The sequence below is a fragment of the Pinus tabuliformis genome, chromosome 7, assembly GCF_031772625.1.
Source record: "Pinus tabuliformis cultivar Carrire ecotype Pingquan chromosome 7, CPIR1, whole genome shotgun sequence".
NCBI lineage: Eukaryota > Viridiplantae > Streptophyta > Pinopsida > Pinales > Pinaceae > Pinus > Pinus tabuliformis.
In genome coordinates, this window is record NC_142293.1 from 1,551,494,003 (window position 1) to 1,551,508,647 (window position 14,645).

General features: G+C 37.9%; 1 protein-coding gene across 1 annotated transcript; it reads right to left on the reverse strand.

The window, feature by feature from the left end:
* Positions 1–2,149: 2,149 nt before the first annotated feature.
* LOC149253836 (benzyl alcohol O-benzoyltransferase-like) lies at positions 2,150–4,321 on the reverse strand. The gene is made up of 2 exons (XM_089460029.1): positions 3,738–4,321; positions 2,150–3,458 (listed from the first exon to the last, which is right to left on the reverse strand). Exons 1-2 carry the CDS (start codon positions 4,167–4,169, stop codon positions 2,547–2,549), a joined length of 1,344 nt encoding a protein of 447 aa, XP_089316155.1. The 5' UTR covers positions 4,170–4,321; the 3' UTR covers positions 2,150–2,546.
* Positions 4,322–14,645: the final 10,324 nt, after the last annotated feature.

Consider the following 14,645-nt stretch of genomic DNA (forward strand, 5'->3'; position numbering starts at 1 on the left):
TCAACAAGTTACAACTAACAAAACTCAGCTATTGTTTCCTATAACTAAAGCCTGGAAAGTAAACTTCACATGTTAGTATACCCAACTATTCAACAGTTAACAAGTAACAAAACTCAGCTACTGTTTTCTATATCTAAAGCCTGGAAAGTAAACTTCACACGTCATGTCATAAGCTATAATATTTTGGCTTTAGCAAACCATATAGGGAATTAGTAAAACCATAGCAGAATTTAAGAAACCATGCAGTGTAACTTACAACACTATAGTGAATCACATAACAAACTTTACTGGACAAGCATACCTGCGAAATGCTAGTTTCAGAAAGTAACAAATATGTTGAGATGACCAAATGGTGGCAAAATGCCTCACACAGTTTCTCATGATGTACTACGAAAATTCTCTTCAATGCATCTCTCTTATCTATGACTCTTCAATGTGCCTCATCCCTTAATCAATTGTGACTACTAAATACACCTTGGTCCTCCTCACACTAGATTCACAATGTTGCTTTACTTACACAATGACTCATAATACAACATGATGTGAAATGCCAAATAATACCTAACAAATGTGTATTCTCCATGATGAAGTAGCTAATTTATAGATAAAAACTAACACTTTAAAACTATTTTATAGTTTTTTGGAAGCATCATGAAATTGACATTGAAACAGTGAGAAAACATCATCAAGAATGCAAAAAATTAGGGCCCACGAACTTGAAAGCTTGTAGGTGATTCTGTCAGATTGAGAAAGCTTGTATTGGAAACTCGATTTAAAATGTTACCAAATTCCATTCCTGGGTCTCGAAGCTCGCAAGTTCTCTATTCTTCATGATGGAGTAGCTATTTTATAGATAGAAATTAAAACTTATAAAATTGTTTTGTAATTTTTTTTGGAAGCATCATCAAATTGACATTGAAACAGTGAGAAAACATTATCAAGAATGCAAAAATTTAGGGGCCATGAACTTGAAAGCTTGTGGGTGATTCCCGTCAATTTGTATTGGAAACTCCATTTAAAAATGTTACCAAATTCCATTCCTAGGTCTTGAAGCTCCCAAGTGTGTTGTAGTTTTTAAGGACATTTAATATCCTCATGGCTTATATTACTATTCCCTGAAGAAGGAATCTTTCATAATAATCTTGTATGCGTGTACGCATTCGTTTGAAAATATTACTATTCCCTGAAGAAGGAATCTTCCATAATAATCCTCTATGCATGTACGCATTCGTTTGAAACTTTGATGTTCAATCATATTTCCCTTGTAAAATGTTACCAAATACCAAATTCCATTCCTAGTCTTGAAGCTCCCAAGTTTTGTGCTTTAGTTTTTAAGGACATTTAATATCCTCATGGCTTATATTACGATTCCCTGAAGAAGGAATCTTCCATAATAATCCTTTATGCGTGTACGCATTCGTTTGAAACTTTGATGTTCAATCATGTTTCCCACACAAAGGCAGACCATTTTTTTCCAGTCTTATCTAAAGAGGTCACAATTTTGTTTGGACGGCTAATTCCGAAATTTGACTGTGGGAGTGTTTAAATTGTTTTTTGATGGCGGAAATGGATTTAGCATCCATCATGAATGCCTGGGTACCCAAAATACTAAAGCTTGACCGTTGTAATTGACATTTTCAAAACAGTTAGCTAGATTTTTTCAAAATCATGCTGTAATTTCTATCATTTTCTGTGCAAAATTAAGACACTCAAAATTCTAAAACGTGACAACTATAATCCACATTTTCAAAAAATTTAGCTAAATCTTTTCAAAATCATGCTGGAATTTTTATTATTATCATCATGGCTCCAACAATTTTTCATGCATTTTCAAATATGGAACGACGACCATGATGTTGTTGACAATGTCGTATCGTTTCTTTCACCTCTTCCATTACAATATAATAGTATTTTCTAATAACACCATAAATAAGTAGCATATGGAAAAATCACATCTCGGAAGACATGAAAAAAAAAAACAAACAAACAAACTTTAAAATAATGTACAAAAACATGTTCACATAAACAAAAACAACAACATGGATAATGGATAACCTCTACAAGACATTACTATTATTTACCAAATAGCCATATTCGAATACACATAACTTATCATTTCAAGTTTAACTCATTATCATCCACCCTAGCTTTCAACAATGTCCATTCACATGTTCCTATTTTTCCACAAACTACTATTATTTACAAAATATCCATATTCAAAATACACATAACTAATACTTTCAACTCTAACTCATTATCATCCACCCTTTCTTTCAACAATCTCCATTCACATGTGGCTATTCTTCCACAATCTATTATTATTTACAAAATATCCATTTTCAGAATACACATAACTAACTATTGCAATTGTAACTAATTATCATCCACCCTTGCTTTCAACAATGTCCATTCACATGTCCCTGTTCTTCCCCACTCTATACATGTCCCTATTCTTCCCCACTCTATGCCTTACCGCGTTTCCTTTGCAACATAAGGTGCAAATGCTAGTTATTACTCATTCCACTTACAGGAGCATACTTAATATATTAATTTAGGCCATTGCGATGAACGAGAGGAGCGTTGTCAATGGCTTCCTTAATTTCTACCTGAAATATTTTCATGGCAGCGGACGGCAGGCAGACGGGAACCACTATTCCTTTCACCCCCTGTCTAGTTTGATAAGGGATCAAAAAGCTCGAGAAGCCAGACACTGGTCCCACTCCACCTTCTGCAGGCCCTCCGTAGGCTGGTTTTCCCCACCCGAAATCCAAATCTTGAAACCCAATTTTGGTACAGTCCGAAATCGCATAGCTGCCAACCACTGTGAGCGGAGGGTGCCCTTTCAACTCCATCAAGTCGATCACCGACCGCATGTACTCGTCGTTCACACTCTTTTTCGCTTCCTGGATCAGTTTGACAGCGAAAGACAACGGTTTCTTTGTTAGATCTCCAGCTGTAGTTTTCGTGCATGCCAAACAGACCGCGTTGCCATAGAAGCCTTCCGGAAGCGGCGGCTCGAATTTCGCTCGGCCGTCCATTGCGAATATGAACCGAACTTCCTGCTCTGCGGGCAGTTGGAGAGACCTTGTTCTCAATCGCCACAATAACGCGGACAGAACATCAAAGGTTGAGCACTTGCCTTGTTCTACTGCTTGTCTCTTAAGCAACTCGATCTCCTTTTGCCCGAAAAAAAAAGAAATTTCTGCCATATCGTTCATGTTCACCGTCTCGCCATCCTTGCAATCGATTTGATCATATGCGTAGTGGGGGAATTTAATTGCAGGATTCGGGCGGGGTCGGAGGATTTCTCTTTTCCAGACCGGTAGAACCGAAGGCCTGGCTGCACCCTTGACCATTTCGGATAGAGCTTGCATGAACTGAACGTAGCCAATGGCGTCACTCATGGTGTGATTCGTAGCCGTGGCCAATATGAACCCTCCGCATTTCAGCCGCGTCACCTGAAACATCATTATCACACATACATGTAGAAAGGGCTATTTTTTAGTTTTTTTGGATTGTAGATTCTGTAAATATTTCGGAATCAACGGTCAAGAAAAAATGAAATAATAATTGAGGTCTAATAACTATTCTTGAAATCTAGCCATCAGTGCCAACCTCCTATATGGATTGCAAATTTTTAAATATTCCCCAAACCTGCAATAGACATAAGTTCAACAGCGACGACCATAACAATGAACAATAACATGAATTAAGTTTATCATGCATAATGAATTAACCTGAATGTGAAGAACAGGAGAATTTGTAGTAGTTAGAGAGCCTGGTACGCTGTTCAACAGATCATCCCGGCAGGGGAAGGGTGGGTAGAGGTCTCCGAACTCCTCGAGAGCAACGTCGGCATCAGCTTCCACAAACAAAACCCCTTCACCCGTGCACTCCACCAGGAGCTTACCGTCGGGCGCATCTATCAGCCTTCCAGTGTAAGGATAGTACCACACCAAAACCTTTGCCAGCCCTTCACGGATAACTCTGGCAGGATCCTCGCCCTTCCTAGACGGGTCGAACCGATAGAACTGAAAGCCGGTAATATGAAATCTCAGAGTCGCTTGATCATCAATATTGGAAAGGTATAGAATTTCTCTCGGAGTAGGGAGGGAAGGAGCGACGAGGACCGCCGGCTTTCGGGTGACCTTGAATTTCAGAGATGCCATGAAAACAAAGTTATAAATACTCGGCTAAAACCTATGAATCGAACGCACAACCGAAAATAGGGAGAAAAGGCTGCACCACGTTACAGACTGTTGGGCCAGAGAAATAGCAGATGTGGGATTTCAAGGCGGATAATGTTCTGAGGCTTTGCATGTGGTGACAATATTTATAAGCGTCTTGGCTTCTACCGATCTCACTAGATGGGCCTATAAGGTCAACCATGAAAGAATTAACGCATCAAAGACTTTGTTGCGCATTTGACAGCAACAACGTGTAGAGAATGGCTGTGACAAGTTTCAGAGTAATGCCGCCTCATCATTACAATAGAAAAACTGAAATGTTCGTCTCAATTACTTGTACCTCATTACAATAAATAACTGTGGGAAAAAGTTAAGCACCCTGCACGTGGAACGGAATCATGATGAAATCAGGTGTTGAAATCATGATGGTTGGTGAAATTAAGAATTGTCTATACAATAGATATGGCTTAAAGACAATTTTGTACTCTAAAATTAAATTGGAGGTTAGACGTCGGGATCTCATGGGCGGCTATTCAAATTCAATGTATAAAACGGAGTACCATTTTCCATTAACACAGGTTTTTCAATTTTAAGGGAAAAAATGCAAATTAACTTTTTCACCTTTTAAGGTATCAAAAATTTAAAAGGTTTACTATCTGAATTAATAAACATCTTAGTAAGGACCAGCCAGAGTTACCATTTACGTTCTGAGATCTTTGAAGTGTGAGAAAAAATGAAGGAATTTTTCATATATTCCACTTATAAAGTATCATTAAATGTATTTTCCGAGAGTATATACAATACCAATTGACACATTTATGTTTAAATTTTTAAACTGTTTAAAAATATTTATGTTTAATTTTTTTTAAATGGTTTATTTCTTTATACATCCATTTTTTCCCAAAATCAAAAAAGGAAATTAATCAGCATAATGACTAGGTTTGTGGATATCTTTAATTGATGTACAAGCTACAACAATTATATTATATTACTAAATGTGGTTGATAAATGCTAACCAATATCATTTTCATAAGTGTATTGGCATGTAAAAGATGGAAATTGCAGTTGGTATATCAACTATAGTTAATAATGTAGTTGTGACAGTTGATAGTCTTTGTGCATGGGGAATATTAGTTGACAATTGTTGATTATGGTTGACTATGGCTAATTTGTTCAAGATATGGTTAAGGATCTTTTTTAGCTTCAACATATAGTTGATTATGGATGATCATGCTTGTCCACATAAAATTATACTTAACTATGTTAGATTATGAATGACAATGGATGACCATAGTTGACCATGGTTCCCCATGTTTGATCACAGTTGATGATGGTTGACCATGGCCGACTTTGGTTGGGCATGATGACCATGTTAACCATGGATGAATACGGTTTGACAAATTTGTCCATTGTTGACCATAGTTTTCTATGATAGATTATGGTTGTCCATGTTGACAATGGATGGCCATAGTTGACCATGTTCAACTAGAGACCTTGGTTGACCATGTTTGACCATCCATCAGGAGTGTGAAGCGAATGGCTTGTTGTTGACTATGGTTGACCAAAGATGATTGTGGTTGATCATAGTTGACCATGGTTGACTATGGCTAAGGTTCCCTATAGTTGAACATGGGTGACATGGGTGATAATGAGTGACAATGTTTGACAACGTTTAACCATGTATGACCATGGATGAGTTCTTTTAGAGCATGGCTTGTTGTTGACTATGGTTGACCAATGATGATCGTGCTTGATCATGGCTGTGTTGAAGAATCTAGGGCATTCAGAATTAAGGTGATTCTTCTTAGCATGATAACAAATTTGTGAAGTTCTTTTACATTTTTTCTTAGCTTGATCTTCTTATTATTATTAGTGTGTAATTACTTCATCAAACTGCTATCAAAACAAAGAGACAAGAACACAAGATATTTGGCTCTCTGCCAGGGCTAAAACCTCTCCCTCTTGGAGAGGAAAACCTGCAAAAAAATTCTTCTTATAGAGATTCCAATTGACGAATACCAAGACCAGGACCCTTGACCTACTACGCCACTCCAAGACCAAGACACTAATCCTTTTCTCTATCACTACTGATATCCTCATCAACACAACTATGTTAGGACTACTCCTTCAGCTAGGTCCCTACTGCATCATGACTGCTCCATTAGGATCTTCATTATTGTTGTAACCTTCATCAAGATTATGATCTTCAAGAACAAGATCATGACTGAGATAGGATCATGACTATACATTAATATAGATTGAGATAATGTGTGCCACGATAAGATCCTTCCATCATCATCATGTTGAGACAGATGATCCTTGTCACTGCTCCTTTTTCATTATGTCGAGGCTATGGTACAGTTCCTTCTCATTATGCGGGGGTTGTGATCCTGCTCCTTCTCATTACACCGAGATAGTGATAGTCACTGAGATCCTTCTTCTACCATGAGACTAGGACTGTGTCTGCACTTTCACCGAGGCTAAGATCTCCTTGCACCGAGATCTACTGTAGTGATGCCGAGACTGTATCATTGTAACCCTTCTCCTCACAATGATGCCTAGACTATGACTGCGTATGGAATAAGTGCCTAGATAATGCACTATTGTGAGAGCACCGAGATACATGTATATATACATATATGTTGAGGCTGCTAGGAGATCGAATATTCTTCACTGTAATGCCAAGACTGTACCTCTGTTTACCCATGCGAAGATTACAGTGATACCATTCCATTTGTAGTCCTGATCTACTGTCTTCCTGTAATGCGAGGTCTCCTTCCTGCTCCTTCTATCCACCCAAGACCTAGTCTGCCTGCACCTTATACCCATCTGAGGTGCAGTCAGACCCTTAAACACTTGCCCTAATGCAATGCGGATCTGCTCCTTCTATACATACGAAATCTCAGAGAGAAATGTGAGTTTTGTCCTTAGCATTTGTGGATACCCTAGACGGGTATTTATAGTCGTTTGTGCCTCCTATATTGAGCCGACTTGAATACATGAACCGACATGTCTATTGCCCAAGCTGACATGACATTTAATTATGTATTTAATTCATTTTTGGAGCCGACATGATGAATTCCTTATTGATTTGCTTGCAGACTTCTTGAGCTTGCTAATGGAGGATTGTTCTTGGTCTTGGAGGGCTGCTTTAGCTTGAATACATTTTACATAAGCTCATGAAGAGCTTCTCCATACATGACTTGACCTATGACACTTCTTGCTCATGGAACCCATGTAGCAAGGCATACAAAAATAATTTATTCTCTTTTATTACATTATTTACAAAGATCATGCCATTATGAAGACCAAACCTATTTACACTTTATTCAACACTCCCTCTTAACTAGGGTTGTATTCATAATGGTACTTGGTCATTCTCAATTTGAAGAATTTCTCATAAGAAGAATCGGAATTGCAATCCATCTGTTATAGCATCATTTCAACCAACATTGTTTCATATAGCAAGGCCTTGACTAACAACTCTATCTCTCACTTATATCAGAGCACACAATGTTGGCGAGACCAATGACTGATAAACACGCATCATCATTGTCTCTCTTAGGGTCATACCCACCTGGGCGTTCTCTGAGTATGCCCTACTAGGACTATTCTCATCTTTGGTTCCCAACCCTCAAGAATATTGGTCCTCTTTCCCACTCTTATCTTGGATGCCCTACCACATGCTCAAAGAGTGTTGGATGCCAGATGATTACACAATCCTCCATTCTTTCTTCCAAACTGAAGACAAGAATGTCGTGTCTAACTCTCCCTCTCAACCAGGGATGAGTTCCAAGTTTCTCTTCACTCTGAAACTTGCTCAAGTTCCTTTACTCATAGGAACCTCCCAGAGATCCCTCTTACCCAGGGACTCTATCATCAGTACTTTATAGGGTCTTCTAGTTGACTGATGATCCAAGACTTTGATGTCATCAATTTCTTCATATGTAGGGTTCAACCATCCATTACTTTCCTCCATCATGTCATTCCTTCTTTCCCGGAAAGTATCCTCCTTGGCTTTACATCTGGGGCTTCCTTCATAGGGCCATCTATCTTCACCTTTCCTTCAACGATGATTTCTCTAGATCACGAGGTACATAGTTGTGACATCCTTCACAACTCTTCTTACCATGGCCCTGCACACATACCCAGACTTTCTCCAAGAGGTCAGACACCAAAAACAAATCACATATTACCTTTTGGTGATGGCATTTTCCAGTGACATCTTCTTGTAGGTATCAACACCCTGCATACATGTTGACACATCTCCCATGATATCTGTTGTCAAGGGTATTCATCTTTTCAGACTTCCATCAAAGTCTTCACATCTTTCTAGGAGATTTTCTAGTCAAATCTTCCTGATCCTTTGGATGTTGATTGCCTTCATCATGGTTGCATATTTCACGATCTCTTCCATCCTCACATCTTCCATTCCCAGGAGTTTTTAGTCAGAATTCTTCAATTGTAGTCAACCACCTCATATTTCATATGAGGACATATTATGTTGATTTCATCGAATGTGACTTATGGCTTTCGGCATCCTTTCAAAGGAGGAGATATGTTTCCTCTTGATCATGCTTGATCCATGTTACCTTCAACCATATGTCATAACATTACAATATTAAATACAAATACAAGCATACATACCTCATTTTTCCTTCAGGCTTCTTTCAACAGCTTTCTTGATTGAAAATATCTTCAATCCCTTGATCTGCTTCATTTCTTAAGTCATTGGACCATCATCTCATGACTTCCAGAAGTTGGATTTCCTGATGAAACACTTGCTACCTTCCCAGATTAATAGATCCTCCGTTGAGGTTTCTATCAGAGAATCTTCAAGATCTTGTATATCCCTATCTCGAAAATGTTTCCTTTGACCTAGATGACTTCTTCCTTTCCTTTAATTTCCAATGAGATTCCCAAGAGCTATGTCCTTCATGTTTCTTATGGTCATATCACGAGTTCTTGTTTCTAATGCTTCCATGATGCCATGATGCATCTTCTTACCATGGTCATATCTGCAAGGACTTCTGATAAGATCTTTTTGAGAGGGACACCATCTCATTCATATTAGAGATCTGCTACTCCCTCTTCCCTTGGCCCTTTTCTTCAGCTTCCTTCACCCTTCCGGCGATATGAGCTCCTCCCATAGTACTATTTTGTCTTGTCAACCTTCCCTTTCCTTTCTGCACATATTTGAGTCCTTTCAACTTGTCTTTCTCTATCTGGCATAGAGACCACAAATTGTTGATTGAGGTAACCTTCTTGTTCATGGACATTTGTTACCTTGCTTATCAATATCAATATCAATGATGATTATTTTCTCATCATTTTTCCCAGATCTCATGAAGATATTCCTTTACTCTTTGATACCTTCAATCCAGTCTAAGTGATATGACCTACTTCACTGCATTTCAGAAAGTATATCTTCTATATATTTCTTATCTGTCTCCTTTCTTGCTACATAGAGATGAATTCAAAGGAGACTTGTTTACTGACTTCTTTTCTCCATAAGGATTCTGTCAATCCTTCTTATTCTATGCAAGGACCTTTGATGACCTATCTATCTATAGATCTCCTTGCATTCATGAAGTCATAGAACCAACTTGATTACAGAATGAAAAGATACTTACTTGATTGTGAAGATGAAGTCTTCACCTTGATTGCTTTGATGTTGGTAGAAGAAGATGTATGAGGACTTCTTCTTGAATACTTTGCTGCTTCTCTTGACTGTTTTCCTTCTAGGGTAAGGAAATGATCCTCTGAAGATGTTCATGCTTTATTTCCTTCAATTGTAGTTCAAATCAAGACTGCTTCTAGGACCTTCTTTGAGTTGATGTAGACTTCGATTTGAGGTCCTTTGAGCTTCATTTGATGAGAGTCTTGGAGGCCTTAAAAAGGTCTTGCTGTTGAATATTGTCTCCTTGATTGCATAGACATCAACCCTTGTTATTGAATACTGTTGTTGAAGACTGATCCTTTGATCTAGGGTTTGATCATGATTAGGGTTTGATTTTGCAATGTAGATCTTGATATCCTTCAGCTTGCTTTGATGCCTTGTAGAAACTTGATCCTTGAATGTCTCTTTTCTGCCCTTCCTTTGACTTCTGAACCCAATCCCTCTGATACCATGTTGAAGAATCTAGGGAATTCAGAATTAAGGTGATTCTTCTTAGCATGATAACAAATTTGTGAAGTTATTTTACAAATTTTCTTAGCTTGATCTTCTTATTATTATTAGTGTGTCTAATTACTTCATCAAACTGCTATCAAAACAAAGAGATAAGAACACAAGATATTTGGCTCTCTGCCAAGGCTAAAACCTCTCCCTCTTGGAGAGGAAAACCCGCACAAAAATTCTTCTTATAGAGATTCCAATTGACGAATACCAAGACCAGGACCCTTGACCTGCTACGCCACTCCAAGACCAAGACACTAATCCTTTTCTCTGTCACTACTGATATCATCATCATCACAACTGTGTTAGGACTGCTCCTTCAGCTAGGTCCCTGTTGCATCATGACTGCTCCATTAAGATCTTCATTACTGTTGTAACCTTCATCAAGATTATGATCTTCAAGAACAAGATCATGACTAAGATAGGATCATGACTGTACATTAATATAGATTGAGATAACGTGTGCCACGATAAGATCCTTCCATCATCATCATGTTGAGACAGATGATCCTTGTCACTACTCCTTTTTCATTATGTTGAGGCTATGGTACAGTTCCTTCTCATTATGCAGAGGTTGTGATCCTGCTCCTTCTCATTACACCAAGATAGTGATAGTCATTGAGATCCTTCTTCTACCATGAGACTAGGACTGTGTCTGCACTTTCACCGAGGCTAAGATCTCCTTGCACCAAGATCTACTATAGTGATGCCTAGACTGTGACTGCGTATGGAATAAGTGCCTAGATAATGCACTGTTGTGAGAGCACTGAGATACATGTATATATACATATATGTTGAGGTTGTTAGGAGACCAAATACTCTTCACTGTAATGTCGAGACTGTACCTTTGTTTACCCATGCGAAGATTACAATGATACCATTCCATATGTAGTCCTGATCTACTGTCTTCCTGTAATGCGAGGTCTCCTTCCTGCTCCTTCTATCCACCCGAGACCTAGTATGCCTACACCTTATACCCATTTGAGGTGCAATCAGACCCTTAAACACTTTCCCTAATGCAATTCGGATCTTCTCCTTCTATACATACAAAATCTCAGAGAGAAATGTGAGTTCTGTCCTTGGCATTTGCAGATACCCTAGACAGTATTTATAGTCGTTTGTGCCTCCTATATTGATTCGACTTGAATACATGAATCGACATGTCTATTTCCCAAGCCGACATGACATTTAATTATGTATTTAATTCATTTTTGGAGCCGACATGATGAATTCCTTATTGATTTGCTTGCAGAATTCTTGAGCTTGCTACGGAGGATTGTTCTTGGTCTTGGAGGGCTGCTTTAGATTGAATACATTTTGCATAATCTCATGAAGAGCTTCTTCATACATGACTTGACTCTTTGACATAATAATAAAATCCTAAAGACATCAAGAAGAAGTCTTTTGACCTATGACACTTCTTGCTCATGAAACCCATGTAGCAAGGCATACAAAAATAATTTATTCTCTTTTATTACATTATTTACAAAGATCATGTCATTATGAAGACCGAAGCTAGTTACACTTTCTTCAACAGGTTGACTATGGATAACTAAACCTATGGTTGAACATGGGTGATAATTAGTGACAATGTTTAACCATGTATGACCGTGGATGAGTTATTTTACCATGTTTGACCATAATTGAGCTTTTTCAAACATGGTTAACTATGGTCAACATGTGGTTAACTATGGGTGTACATGGTTGATCAAGGTTGTCGATTCTTACACATAGATGATTTTGGTTAACCATGCCTAACCGTGATTCCCATGTTGACTATGGTTGACCATGTTTAACAATGTTTCCCATCACTTTGCAACATACTTGATTAAGATAGATTATGATTAACAATGGTTGAACATAGTTGACCATGGTTATACATGTGTTTATCATGTTTTGATGATGGTTGACCATGGCTAACTCTAGTTGGGCATGATGACCATGGTTTGACCATGTTGTCCATGGTTGACCATAATTTCTTGTGATAGATTATGGTTGACCATAATTTCTTGTGATAGATTATGGTTACCCATGTTGATAGTGGATGGAAGTGGTTAACAATGTTTAACCATGGAAACCTTGGTTGACCATGTTTGACAATGGTTAGCCATGAGGAGTAAGAAGAGAATGGCTTGGTCAATGTTGACTATGGTTAACCAAAGATGACCATGGTTGATTATGGTTGAACCTCGTTGACAATGCCTAACTAAGGTTATCTATGCTTGAACATGGGTGACAATGTTTGACAATGTGTGACCATTTATGACCATGCCTAAGCTTGTTCAACCATGTTTGAGAACAATTGAGGTTGGTCAAACATGGTTGACTATGGGTGTACATGGTTTATCAAAGTTGTCAATGTTTACCTATAGATGATTGTGGTTAACCATGGTTGACTATGATTCCCATGTTGACTATGATTAACCACATTCAACCATGTTTCCATGGTTGAACATTTTTAACCATGCCAACTAGGTAGAACATTATTGAAAATGGTATTACTATGTTCCACCTTAGTTGATCACAGTTTCCCAAGTTGTCCATGGCGTACCATGGTTTACTGTTGCTAACTATCGATGATTACGATTGACTATGGTCAACATGTCACTGACCATGGGTGTACATGGTTGATCAAGGTTGTCAATGTTTACCTATAAATGATTGTGGTTAACCATGGCTAACCATGTTTCCCATGTCGACTATGATTGACCACATTCGACCATGTTTCCCACGGTTGAACATGTTTAACCATGCTAACTAGGTAGAACATTATTGAAAATAGTTTTACCATATTTGAGCTTAGTTGACCATAGTTTCCCAAGCTGTCCATGGCATACCATGGTTTACTATTGCTAACTAATGATGATTATGGTTGACTATGGTCAACATATGGTTGATTGTGGTTGACTATGGATAACTAAGGTTAGCTATGGTTGACTATGGTCAACATATCGTTAACTAAGGTTCACATGGTTGAACATTGTTGACTATGGTTGACCATGGATAATGATGGTTAAAGAGGGTCAACCATGGTTGACAATGGTTGATGAGGATTGACCATGGTTGACCAAGGGTTAATAAGTATTGACCATAGGTAACCATGGTAGGCCATTGGTGACAAGGATTAACAATGATCGAGTATGGTTAAATATGGTTGGTCATTAATGACCATGTTGTTGAAAACTAGGCAATTATTGGGAGGGGGTGAATCAGTAATTGTGTCTTTTAAATGACCAATTTTGAATTATTTTAACATCCTCTTAATATTTTATTTTACAATTAGCATATTTATATAGATGTTCAACAACTAACCATGAATTCACAAGCATACACACAAGAAATTCATTCAAGTCATGTAGACACCAGATATAAGTGGAAACAAATAAAGGGAGAAAACCACGAATTTTTGTTGTGATGTAAAGGCAAGCACCCACTCCTTCTTTTACATCAATTTTGAAGGATATATACCTATAGGAAGTTTCAACCTGTCTTTCATTTTGAAAGCTACAACTTTCTAGGATCACCAACTCTCTCTTCTACATGCTCCAGCTAGCTCTTTTTTAGGCTACTACCTGAAAGGAGACATTAATCCCCTGATAAGATTACAAATTTACTTTGTTGGTTTACCCGGTCTTTGACTCTATTTTGAACTCTGTCTTATTCCTATTTTTAGTTGTTTATCTCATCATCTCCTCTTCCTCAATTCCTCTTCACTTCTTCTCCTCTTCCTCTTTCTCTCTTTACCAGACAATTCATGAACTTGTTCTCACATAATTAAACTCTCTAGCAAATCTATCATTCAAAAATGTATCTTTTTATATACATAGATCATTGAATGTTTATATTCCATGGAAGAATCTGAAATGAAAGTATGCCTCTTTGCATTCCAGTGTTGCCTCTTTGTGGTCTACCTATTCATTTCCAACTTTGAAGATCAAGCCAAGACAAATAGATCTCATACTATTAAAAAAAATAAAAGTAACTAAAGCCAATAATAATGATTGCATACTAAGCCAAGACCTAGAATTTTCTTTATCCATGCTACAAGACACGGATGTTAGTTACCCATTGTCAATCTGGGTTGCAGATGTTGATTATGCACTGTCAATATGGGCTACAAACGCAAATAGAAAGGCTTTAATCCACGTCCATTCTTTGAATCAGGGAAAATTGAAAGTTCTTCTCCCAAATATTCAACAACTTCAACCACTTTGCAGTAGATTTAGCACCTGCAACATGAACATGTGAATTAGATTGTAATATGGATACTAATCAGAGAG

Excerpts from the sequence above, each read along its gene's own strand:
- LOC149253836 (XM_089460029.1), bottom strand. The coding sequence starts at position 4,169 with ATGGCATCTCTGAAATTCAAGGTCACCCGAAAGCCGGCGGTCCTCGTC. Across the intron at positions 3,459-3,737 it reads CTCCTGTTCTTCACATTCAG|GTGACGCGGCTGAAATGCGG; the intron begins GTTAATTCATTA and ends ATGATGTTTCAG.